This window comes from Mixophyes fleayi, chromosome 12, assembly GCF_038048845.1.
Source record: "Mixophyes fleayi isolate aMixFle1 chromosome 12, aMixFle1.hap1, whole genome shotgun sequence".
Taxonomy (NCBI): Eukaryota; Metazoa; Chordata; class Amphibia; order Anura; family Limnodynastidae; genus Mixophyes; species Mixophyes fleayi.
This window is the reverse complement of record NC_134413.1, coordinates 42,345,466-42,358,978: the sequence shown is the minus strand read 5'-3', so window position 1 is coordinate 42,358,978 and position 13,513 is coordinate 42,345,466. Positions and strand designations below refer to the sequence as shown.

Sequence of the window (13,513 nt, the reverse complement as noted above, 5' to 3'; positions counted from 1 at the left end):
GGAAACACTGGCTAACAGGTATTCTATCATGCACTAATGAACTCATACCTGACTCTTCAATGTAATCCACACACTTCTTCACAAAGACAGGAATAGACCTCTCTGGGCTCACCAGCTCATGAAGGGGCTTGCCAAAGTAATTGCTTTCCCAGTTCCGACGTGTTGGTGGGTTAAACGGCTTGCTTTTCTTCTTCTACAACAGAAAAATGTCAAGATTACAGATTTCCAGTTTTATAGAAGAATCAATGTATAAACCTGAACGGTTACTGGCTACTATATTGTATATAAATGAATTCTAACCTCAAGTTTTCTTTGCTTAACTGTGCTTGATAAAGGGGAAAAGCGCATTTTAGACATCGTTATATAACAATTTCCCTGTACCAACCCAGTAAACGTATCCTCACTCACTTTAGGACCTGCAAAATGGGTCATTCCACAAAATACAATAGCCTGTAGTAAAGCTAAAATTTCTACAGGCATCACAGACACTTTAAAGCAGCTAAAAAACAGCCAAAATATGAAACATTCAGACATCAGACAAAGGGGTAATAACAGATTCAATGTGTAATATAAACAATGAAGTCCACATATTCTTTAGCAGTCTCTTTCTAGTGTCCAATGTTAGATCACCTTACCCAACATAAAAAAAAAAAAAAAACTTGACATACATACAGTGCTTCTAATTAAATGATTCTAGTTTGCAATAGTTATACTGATATGTAAACATGGACATATGGTCTTCATCAGAAAAGCCTATTTAATATTGTATCTCAGCCTTCTGAATCTCCACATATCTGTAACATTGTTTACTAGTATATTTAAAAAGAGTAAGCAAAAAACATTAACACAATCAGCAAAACTATTTAAACAGTATTCTAAATAATGACACTGCATTAACAAGTTCAGCAACATAGGGGATAAATATAATTTTAAAACCGAAACACAAAACATTTCAGCTAGGCCCTACGTGCTGAAACGTCAAATATATCAACTCTACAGCTACATTGGGAAATTGATGTGTATTATCATCAAGATGTGTACCTGGTCTTATATTCATAGACAGCTGATAAAAAGCTGTTAAAAAGTGATTGTGATGTGGAAAGTGTTCTAGCAAATAAAACATCTCACATAGAAAACATTAATGCACCATTGTAGTTGACAAATACCAGCAGTTTCATCGAAAAGAAGAAACACTTGCGTTTGAATTAAAATAAACAAAACCAAAAAATCTGAATAGAAAATTTCGGTCAAATTATACTTCTCTAAATCAGGAAGAAAAAGTACAGCAATGACGTCAAGAATAATTTCAATCAGAAACCCATTGTTTTAAGCATGGGCATTCACTGGAAGACTATAGTAATATATGCAAGGGAAATACTTCAAATGAAGGCTAGGTTGCAATATAATAGAGCTGTCACTCTGAACTTTTAACATTTTTAGTTATGGTGAGAACATTCGTTTGCAAACAACCTCCAATGATTTTAGGCTTTAAAAAGGAGTTTATTACTCCCTTTCCTTTAAGCATTTTTGTAATACAGAATTTTCAAAGATATTCAGGAACAGGCCATGTGAAAAATGCTGGTCCTATAGCTTTCTCCAGGACTAAAGTCTAGAATTGAGAAGTTTCTAAAAAAAAAAACCCAAAAAAAACCATATGGACATAGACCTATTTCTAAATCGTAAATGGGAACTGTAGCACGTCTACAGTTTTGAATTCATTGTATGTTTTTACTTGGAAACAATATCAAAAATCAAATGAATGTTTATTTTCTGTAATTTTGTGCTAGATGCATAGCTTGTATGCATGTGAAAACAGTTTGAAAAACAAAAACAATTCAAAAACAAAGATCATGAGGTAAATGTATGAACCTCCGGATTCCCTTTACAATGCAGCGCCGCTTTAAATTTAAGCGCTTAAGACGCTGAACTCGCCGGAGTTGAAGAATCCGGAGGTTCATACATTTACCCCCTAGTGCTGAATAGAGCAGGCTCTTAATAAAAGGAGAACAGATCTTTAAAATTGTTTAAGAAAAATATCATAGTTCAACCTAAGACGACTATGAAAGGAAAGGAACTTTATTCTCTCTCTCATCAGCTCACCTGTAGTCATCTTGATATTTGTATAGCATAATGTAAACAAATTCCTTTGTCACCTATATCTTTTGAGGCAGATGACTATTACAAAAGAAATACAGTAAAACAAAATGTCAGTGTTTGATATCTTTTAGAACAGGGGATGGGCCTCAACGCTTGCTTGGATTGTTTCAAACAGCGTAGAGGAGTTTGGCATGGCATTGATAAAGCCGTTCGACTATTCTTGAAAGGCGTGTTTTGTTGGTCTGTGTGTTCACCCAGATTTCAAGTGGGTGCGTTTATAAAAATCTGTAGCTAAGCAAAGCACTGGGATACTCATAACTTCAACTTTACCTTTGCTAAATGGAAGCAAAATAAGACCAGTCCCCATTTCACAACAAAACACGCTCTAATCGAACACACCCACTTAAAGAAAAAGTCCAACCTACTTTCTTGTCTATACATTTGAAGTCTGCAAATCGGAACTATTCTGCTGCAATCAGGAAAGTTGCATGGACTATTGCTGAAGGGGACCGTGATCAATCTACTAATTTGATTGTGTGTTGCATGTTACAACGGTAGTGCCATGATAGGGTGAGGTAAGGTAAATGGAGGAAAGCCGGAGGATAGAGACTGAAACAATAAAAACTATCCCCCTTATCAGGGTATGCCGATTTAAATGAACTTGATTTTAATTCAGATTTAAATCACATGATTTTTTTTTTTTTGTTTTTTTAAATCATTGATTTAAAATCACCATTAAAAAAAACAAACAAACAGGGTTTTAACAAGCGTTTAATGGTAATTGGCATACTGTGTAATAAGGACCATAGTCCTTTGACTAGCTGCCCTACTAATAAAAGGTCTGCATTTAAGGCTATTGCTTGCTGTCCTAATTTAATTATGACTGCTGAAGAAAAGTTAGAAGCTCTTAAATTTGTCAAAGAAAAATATCCACATTCAAATAGCCTTCTGCCAACACTAGTCAAGTTCCAAGCAAAAGCAACCATATTTAATGACCTCTTACTTGACCACAATATTGGGTCAACAGTGGCACCAATAGACTAGTTGAAAATGAACATTGGTTTAAAAAAATGTAGCGGGTAATTTAAATATCATGGTAGCAGTAGAGCAATTGCGAACAGCTGCAGCATCATCAGCTTCAGTAGAAAGACCAATTTCTACATTTGGTTTGGTGCAGCCAAAACTGAGAAATCGCTTGGGTACTGACAAAGCTGCAAGACTTGCGTTTTTTTTTTTTTAAGGCGTTCAATAAACCTAATGTGTAGGCTCATTCAGATTAATAAAATCAGGCAAAGCAATTGCCAACTATTGTAACTTAACATCATTGCTGTTTCTTTCGTTTTGCAGTTTGTGTTGTGATTTGTGTGTAGTTTGCTGTGCCATGCCATGATTGGCGACACGGTCAAGTAATTTAAACTAAATATATATTAGGGATACAATATTTAAAAGAACACTCACTGTTCTTACTTGGCTTATTGTTTACTTGATCAATTTTTTTAAAAATTATCTATTCCTACCATTAGACCATATTACAAATAATCACTTATGACCTAAAATTAGGTAACCCCTTCATGGCAGAAGCCCCTGAAGTCCCAATGAAGTTTCAGATGTAACATCCACATTATGTCTTCTTTTAGAACTCTGCATCATAAATACAGGACTATTACTGCTCTGTGTTTTACTGATCATGCACCAGATACACTACTGGACAGGAGGCTGTCAGCCTGATGGGAAGTTTGGAGAAAGGTTTCTCCACAGAACATAGCTACATCCCACTATACCAAGGTTTCCCAAACCCAGTCCTCATAGCCCCCTAACGGTGCAGGATTTCCATATAACAAGTGAATTAAATATACCACCCTGTGGATCTTTCAAAACGTGCCAGTCAGTAATGAATACACCTGTGCTCCAGCTAGGAGATATGGAAAACATGCACTGTTAGGGGTCCCTGAGGACTGGGTTTGGGAAACCCTGCACTATACGATGGATAAGAAGGGTTAAGCATAGGGTCTTCATTTTTTTTTTTATTTTATATTTAGTTTAAAATGACCACACATCCATGTATCATCACCCCATAATATGCGGTGTACAGAGTATGGCGCCATACAATTGTACACAGACCTATAAATGTATACTGTATTATAATCTGGAGTCAGTCTTTGTTGACACCATGGAAATATGATGTAAAAAACACTTTAGAACTACAAATTTGAAAGAAAACTGCACTTAAGTTACAATAACAATTTGCTGAGAACCTAGAAGGGAAGCTTTCACTCAATAACATGTGTATGTATATGAGAATATTCCTGGTCTGACACCAGCGTTAGTGTGCATGCTAAGGCAAAAAAAATTAAAAAATTATATAACGTGCACAAGAGAAGCAATTCTCACGCATATAATCTAGTCTGGATCTTCCTTTGATGTTGAATCTCATACAGACTTTGACCCCAACTCTAATTGATTAAAGCAGCGATAAAAAGAATTTTAAAAATAAATCAAATTTATCTCATTAGGTAGGAAAGCCAGAAAATCAGAGGAGGGTATATAGTAGGAAATCCATTGCATTATTGCTTCAAAAAGCTCCCTTGCATTGGTTATATAATGCCATTTTGATAATATAAATTTATGCATATTACATATATTTTGGTCTAGTTGGTATGTTCTCCCTGTGTTTGTTAGAGTTTACTTTGAATGTTGGCTTACTCTATAGAGCCTTAGTAGACAGCTGCAGGTATTGCTGTACACATATGAATTACATAGAAAAAAGGCAGTCTCTGAAACCACTGCATAGTCAGCTGACATGTTGATGTTTCAGGTCAGAAAAACCACACCATCAGTACACAATGCTCCGCTTCCTGAATGGGCTGCTGCCAATACATGGATGGACTGCTTCTGTCTGGTACTATAGGACAATACACTCTAGCTGCCTAAGAGCAAAGTTGCTCCCAGTGCCCTGACAATATCATCCCTTTTGGATTTATTAGTGACTACAAACCATTCCCATCATACCCAAGTCTGCAGATTTCTGATAAATTTACTACCTGGCATTCACCAACAAGTAAGCTAGGTCTCCGAATGTGAACCTCTCTTTCTAATACATTTTAATTTTACAGGAATTTCTAGCACACCCACAGTGCTAGAGAAGAGGTGTAGAGCTAGGTAAATAAAAATATATAAAATTTAGGTCCTATATGTTGCCTCTGTATTTAATCATATTGGTAGAAGATGAAAGGACGCATACACTAAATTATTTGGATGATTTAACAAGACAGCAGAGTAAAGCTGGGTACACACTACAGAATTTTCCACCAATTTTGTATGCCGATCGATTTTACATCCAATCGCTCAGTCCATTGACTGCATACACACTAACCATATTTTAGACGATAAAGGGAGGAGCGGCCGTCCCGTTAGCGACTTTTTACAGCCATGTTGACGTGAGCAAGGATTTTAATTTCGTACACACTGCAGCAACATTTGCGGGACATGTAAACGATATACCAAAGACATTAGCATAAAGGCGCAGAGCTTTCACTATAGTTAACACTCAAAACTGCATAAAACGAGAAGGCAACACTGTCTCTTCATTCATTCCTATTTTTAATCTACAATGCTTTAGGCACATACCTATACTGTTATAACCACCAAAATGGCGCCTGTTTTCCAGAATCTATGGAGGTTAAGCCTGCTATTGTTGCGATTGTGCCAGAGGGACCACAACACAAACTGATTTCGAGCAGTGTGCAAGGTGAGCAAATGAGACTATTTCTGGTGTTGTATTAAGACTTTTATTAACTTCATTACAGATATAGAAGTTCAATGGTACCATCGTCATATCTGATGAGAGTTCTGAGGGAGAAAAAAAAACGTTCTAAAGCTCCAGGATAATTTTAAAGAAATGAAAGGGAATATAACTGACATCAAGGAAAAAATTAAAAACCTTGAGAATACTTTTGTTGAAATGTATATGATGTTTGGAACTGTTCTGCCACAAATCAGAAGCCCCTTTATAGTGTAATACTATTTTTTTCACTTGTCATATTCTACAATAAAACTGTTGCATTAATACTGTGTGGTTTATTCTGGGTATTTTACAAACATTAATTAATAAAGGTTAAAATGACTTTATAAGGTTAATACTTTATAAAGGTATAAGTTTATAAAGGGTAAATATGAATAGGTTCCCAATATAGATGTAAAGGGTAATAACACGTGCTTTACTCAAGTGTAATGGTCTGCAACAACAAGACAGGTGCAATACACATGTATACAAAACAAAAAGTCAGTGATGTGCAGATACCGCACCACGTGGGACTGGTACAAGCATCACAAATTTACATACACACCCCCCCCACGTTGAGGAAGTATTGGAGGATTGTTGTGGATCGGTCCGAAATTTATACACACTACACAACGTAAAGAAGATTTGAAAGAAAATATTGAACGGTACGACCAACCAAATGAGGAGACAATCGTCCATTTGGGCAGACTTTCGACCATCGTGTCACTACACACACTGACCTGACTTTCGAACGAGCGGTCACATGTCAGGTGGTTGAGCCGATTATTGGACAAAAATCCTGTAGTGTGTACCCAGCTAAAGAAAGAGATATGCAGGAAACCTGCTCAGACAGATTAGCGGTTCATCAAGAACTTAAGACTAAAAAACAAAAACAAACCTAATTTAACACACACTACAACCATGGTGTGCACCATCTAGCAGACTACCTGTTAAAGTACGTGCCCCATGACACCAAACTAGACACTAGCAATTGAGTGACAGATACTTTGTCAGCTAAACGGTGCTTTACTCATTAATGCACTATACACTGCTACAAGTATAAAACAAAAAATAAAAAAAAAAGAAAGTTAATTTTTTAAAACACTAATACCAAACATTACTGCATTGCTCCTCGGATGTGTCTAGTGATAATGCTGCAATCACTGTTTACAGACTTTTGCCTCACAAATGCTACTGGTCTCTAAATTAGAAGAGAGCAATGGGGGAGCAAGACTGCAGAGATATAAACAGCTGCACTTTTTATGACAGCCATGCCGTATCATAGTCCTTCAGTGGACTAGTTTGTGCTCCGTCACAGCTGTATAGCTGAAAATAGGGATGACAGCACATGCAGAGTAGAGAGTAGAGTCTGGAAAGGGTATAAATTTACATCTTCAGTTGATTTTATGTCCATTGCCTAACATTTTGTATGGGGTATGCAAGTAGCTCATTAGACATGTACATTTGTGTTTATGTAAAACATTTATTGTAAAATAATGTGCAACATGAATGTGTTTGTTTAGGAAGAATTAATGTGTATTTTTGTGAATTATAGACTCGTATGTGGTGTGTTCAACCATTTTAGTAATTCTGTATGCTGGTATGGGTCTCAATATTGGTTATTATTCTGTATATAATAAAGAACTGTAGAATAGTGCTTCTCATTCTGTATGGTAGCTATAATACGCAATATCATTCTTTGTAAGAACTGTAAAGTATCACTTATGCTACTTTTTAGTCTATCTACACTTATTTAAAATATAATAACTTACGATCCTTTAGTGATTTGTATCTATATCTATGCAAGTAAAGTTTTCAATAAATTAAGCAGACTATCCAGTGTGTATTCAGTTAATCTTGATCTAATGAATCGAGTCTCAAAATAATCACTGCTTCATCATCAGCAGATATTACATTATTATTTTTCCATGGACACACACTTGACGGCTGTACTGACTGTCAGAAAGAGTGGGGTAAGGAAGTGTAATACATACAGAAGGACACAACAGGGAACAAAAATAAAAAGCAGAAGAGGCATTTGTGGCCATAGGTTCCTCTTGATTATCAGAAGTGAAACTATTAAGTTTGCAACATAACTTTTGCAACCTATCAATTCCAGACATAAAACTATAAGAATGTCTTTCAAATATCAAATAAGGAATTGTCTAGATCAGTTACAACTGCCCTGATCCAATGGGGGTATATATGTATTATAGAAATATAAATATATATCCTAAATACATAAAAAGAAAATAAAGTGTTTAATGAAAAAAAAACGCGTAAACATTGAGATAATTCACAATACATACCAAAACAGCACAAAAAATTGTTGCCACAATGCCAATTTTAGAGAAACAGTACAAACACTCTATGTCCACTCCAGGCAATCTGTGTCACAAGCACTCCGGGGAAAACCCAACTGCGTGTGTGCACTCCAGATTAGCTATGCCCAACTATTGGGTCCAATTTGAGCAAATAATGCAAGTCAGCCCAATTATCGCATCAGACTTTGGTCAACAGGTAATATAAATGGTTAGAGGTTGTAGGGACCCTTTTTAATCGGGTTTACCTTGGACGTCTGCGCTTTTCTCGTTAATCTTGGTGGTCGTTGCTGCCGTCACGGGCGTCCTGATTCCAGTGAATTTGGTCTTGGGTCTTGTTGGTTCTGCCGTCGCACAACTTGTGGTGCCTGCGAGAGGAGATAAGAGGGGTTGGGGGGGGGGGAATCTGGAACGATCCAGACAATATACTTGAGTGCTGACTGTTGCAGCAGGGTGATAATAGCTTCCTTTGCGGATTTTAAATGCTATAGCTCTTTTGCTTTTTGTCTATAGCTCTGATGCGGTGTATATTGATTGTAGTACTGGATGTCACTATGTTTTTATAAGCTCTCAGTTATAGCTTAGGGAATTATTAGTAGATGGTTATAGCTCGTAGTTTAAAGCTCTTATTAATAGGTTTTGTAACTTTGTTTGGCAGCTTATGTTTATAAATAGTAGTTGTTTGTGGTGTGGGGGACTATGTGTTATTGTGTGGGATGCCGTGTAATGTGTTACGTTTTAGATGTGTGCTTTTGACTGCGTGAGCGGTGTGGGTGTGTAGGTGTTGTATTTCTGCGCCTGTGTCTGAATATAATTAAGTGTATGGAGTGCTCTTTGTCAAATTGCTCTTATAAGAGCAGTTGTGTTTATTGCCCATATATTGTTGTATTCTGTGCGGTTCAGTGGAATACGGGGCTTATTAAGAAAAATAAGCCCCGTATTCCACTGGACCCCACGGAATATACCAATATATACAGGCAATCAACACAACTGCTCGATATATCAGTACTACAATCAATATACACCGCATCAGAGCTATAGACAAAAAGCAAAAGAGCTATAGCATTTAAAATCCGCAAAGGAAGCTATTATCACCCTGCTGCAACCGTCAGCACTCAAGTATATTGTCTGGATCGCTTCCAGATTTCCCCCCCCCCCCCCCCCCCCCATTTTTTCCCCCTCCCATACACCCCTCATCTCCACAAGTTGCGCGACGGCAGAACAATATAAATGATTAAACTGCTCAATATCAGCCCAACATGTGTATGGTTGGAGAACCAATCATTCAATTGTTTATACAACTATAATCTACACTTAATGAGCCAATCTAACATGGATCACAGAAAAATTACCAAAATGAATATATCAACTGTTTATCAATACTGCAATACCATTCTTTTAGAATAGGTATTCAATGATAACAGCATGTTTTATTTTAAAATAAAAGAAAAACAGATGCATCTCTCACTGTTTACAAACAAAGACCTACTGATAGCAAGACAAAAGCATAAACATGTCATAACAGTCTGGGAGTTAAGTACGAGCACTACAGCAACATGCACAGTACAAGTGGAGTATCTCAATATTTGCTAAACAGCCGCTTTGTTAACCTTGAAAAACAGAACCTAAATCTTCTAAACTATAACAAATTGAGAAAAAAATACTTAAAGCAGACTCGTCACCTACAAACAACCACACATTAAAAATCCTAATCACACATCTTAACAATTGTTTGTAGTAATAATCTCACACTGCTCCTGTTTAATCACCTCCATGTCAAAACACTGCCTCAACTTGCCAACATAAAATACATTTGAAAATCACAGCAGAAGGCGGGGCCCACCATAATGCTTCACTGTGGTCTCTGCTGCAAATCAGGCCCTTGTTTGTGAATACTCAATTTCATCCAATAAAACTCAGGCTAAGGGTGATGGGGCTATAATTTCTAACAGAAAAGATTAAAAGATGTTAAATTTACTGTGTGTTACAGCCATAGTATTTCTATTGTCATCCTTTTCAGTGACTACATCAAATTAGCCATCTTCTAGGCAAGTATTCAAGGTTATGTGAATAGCCCATGTGCTGTCAAGAGCATGCTCACTGAGCTCCAGAGAAACTGTGACAAAACTGTTGAAAGTCTAATAGCTTTTTGGACAGTGGCTCTAAAATAATCACGTTTGATTAGCGTCACAGGATCTTCAGCTCACAGGACATGCCACACAGTTAATTTAGATAATGTTCAATACATTTATAGCAGAGAGTACATTTTATAGTGGCTTTGCTCACAAATAGCATTTATGCAAATAACTAAACAATTAGGTTTTTACTCAGGCTGTACAACTGATAGCAAGATTTGTACATTAGGTTTTCTTTAGCATACTCAAACACCAAGGCAAAATACAAAATAGGTTTGTACAATGTATTTTCATAATATTAAATTTAAGAAGTAGTTTACACAACCTAAACAGCCACTGCCTGCCTAGTCAGTTTCTAATAACACAAAGGGCTAGATTTACTAAGCTGCGGGTTTGAAAAAGCAGGGATGTTGCCTATAGCAACCAATCAGATTCTAGCTATCATTTTGTAGACGGTACTAAGTAAATGAAAGCTAGAATCCGATTGGTTGCTATAGGCAACATCCCCACTTTTTCAAACCCGCAGCTTAGTAAATCTAGACCAAAGTCTCAGCCCAAACACCAACCAGATGCAGACTGGAACAATCAACCAACTTTCCTGTGCAACTCTTGCACATGAGAACTACTTTGATGTATAGCTTGTTACCTACATAAAGCCTCCAAGGACATCAAAGTTTTCAATTCAAAAATAAAATGACCTTATTAGAACATTTATCTACACTAGAGACAATGTAATGAACAAATCAAGTATAGTACTATTTCAGAACTCTAAAATAGAAATACACGCTTCCTTAGTGATGAGTTAGTGTGTATGCTGCCTTAGGGGGGGGGAGGGGTCTGGGGGAGTTGTCCCAAGCCCCCAAAAAGTAACAGAAAGTGGCAGTTCCAATGGGTATTTTAGCAAGCCTTACCATGCACATGTCAATTAATAAACGTAGTGCAGGGGTGTGTAACAACCATATTCAACAAATTGGGTGCTGTCAGGTCAGATGTTACTCATGGCACACAGAAATCCTTTAGTGTGTAGCCATTGTTCTGAATATTTGAACCACCTATGGCAGTGATTTTAGCAAAATTATACATATATACATACATACATACATACATACATATATACATACATATATACATACATATACATATACACATACATATATATATACATATATATATATATATATATACACACATATACATACACACACACATACATACACACACACACACTATGCTGAACTGGAAAAAGCTGGCAGTTAAATGTAGAAGGTGAAAGAATAAGTTATTTGTAAATATGTTCATGAAGTGCCTTAAAGTTATACATATAGAGATTCATTGCTAAATATATACATAAAGTGCCTTAAAAAGTATACATATAAGGATTGACAGAGTGTTTTCTGGACAGGCGAGAGAACAGCCTACACAGTTTATTAAATACATCAATGACAACAATCTAAATATTGTATTCACTAGCAGCATCAGCAACTATAAGGTAGAGTTTCTGGATCTGGAAATCTTTGTGGAAAATGGCCAGCCTGACACGTGCATGGTAAGGCTTGCTAAAATACCCATTGGAACTGCCACTTTTGACCATGTATACCATGGACTCTTACAAATTCATCTTTGTATTTCTGTCCCCCACACCGAGACGAGATGGAAAGACTAAGGACTGCCTAAATTGGTTCCACTGCTATGTGAATCGACTGCAAGGACCAATTCTCGCTCCCATATGATAATAAGGTTTTTACTTATATTGAAGAAACTACACTCCACACTCAATTGTGCTCTAACAATCCCTGACGAAGCCTGCAAGGGCGAAATGTGTAGGTTATATATCTACATAACCCCTTTTCAACTCATGAGCTCATAAACATTATGTACGCTTCCACTGCGTTACAATGGAGGATCAGGACTTCGGCTCATGCGCAAAGAACCAGGCACAGAATAGAGGCGCGCAGCTGCCACAACTTGCGAGAACCAGCGGTGGAAAGGAGGGACGAGGAAACGGACCAGATGCTCCGGGGAATCATCCAATGTCAAGGGTGAGTCTTGAACACAACCCCCGTCCTGCTACCCACCTGCCATTACTGCTACTACCTAGAAGTGGAACTATTCTCTCCTACCTACAATCTATGTCAGTTTACATTTGGCGATCTGACTGTGGACTTTCGTTTATTAATATACCTTTTAACTCCAATCACCTACTAGTGGGATTTTCTCTTATTCTCATTGCTTCATGCATCAACCACCTAGCAGGATTGAATTATGTAGTCTTTTATGCCACATGACCTGAATGGGACAATTAATGGTCCGGATATTTCTGCATGGTCCGGAGAGAACATCTGTGCTTCAGGACATTCATTCTCCATTACAAACTGAGACTTTTTTTTTACCCAGTACAAGGTTTGAGATTATACGGCTGGACTGCTCACTATGTTGCATCTTGTAACACACTGCTAGGTCAGTATTTGTAGCAAGGTGTTATCATATGTAATTATCTGCTTGTCTGAACTTATTGAGACCATTCAAGCCATTATCTTGTATGTATTTTAATTGTATCCAGTGCACTTGGACTTTGTTATTTGCAAACAGACATTTGCTATTTATTAATAATTGCTATTTATTATTATTTGCTGTGCACCCTGTCATTTGTGACTACACCAAACTCCAACATTTGTCACAAACGAGGTCCATATATTCAAATTGCGCCAGGGATTTCATTGTATTGCATGTTTACCAGTTCTGTTTCGGAGATATCTGACTAACCCCTTCGTGAATGGAATGTATTAGTGTTCTCCCCAGCACCTATTTCCCGAGTGCTCCACCCGGCTGTTTTTCCTTGCAACCCAGTTCTTGGAGCCCAGCCGAGTCCTGTTAAAATAGACTAAACCAGTGGTTCCCAAACTTTTGCACCCTTAGAGTCTCCATAATTTTTTAAAGGCACCCCTCCAAAATAATTACTAAGCGGTCCTGCTTTAGAAGTAGTGTCAAAAATTTTAATAAGTATTTAGGTCAGGACAGAAATACTTTAGTTGTATGCAAAAATGTCCCAGACACTCTGCCCCAGTCCCGCTGTCCCCCCTCCTCTGCCGCGAGCATCCACCTCTCTCACGCAGCTTGTCACTGAATGTCGATATTCAGTGACAAGCTGCGTGAGAGAGGAGGATGCTGGGTCCCGGCGC

General features: G+C 37.3%; 1 protein-coding gene across 1 annotated transcript in view; it reads right to left on the bottom strand.

Annotated features, from left to right (window-relative positions):
* ARHGAP5 (Rho GTPase activating protein 5) overlaps positions 1-13,513 on the bottom strand; it is a 66,735-nt gene that overhangs the window by 21,327 nt on the left and 31,895 nt on the right. Inside the window, exon 3 of the mRNA XM_075192563.1 lies at positions 49-193. Coding sequence (XP_075048664.1) covers positions 49-193 — 145 coding nt within the window. The remainder of the gene's footprint in view (positions 1-48; positions 194-13,513) is intronic.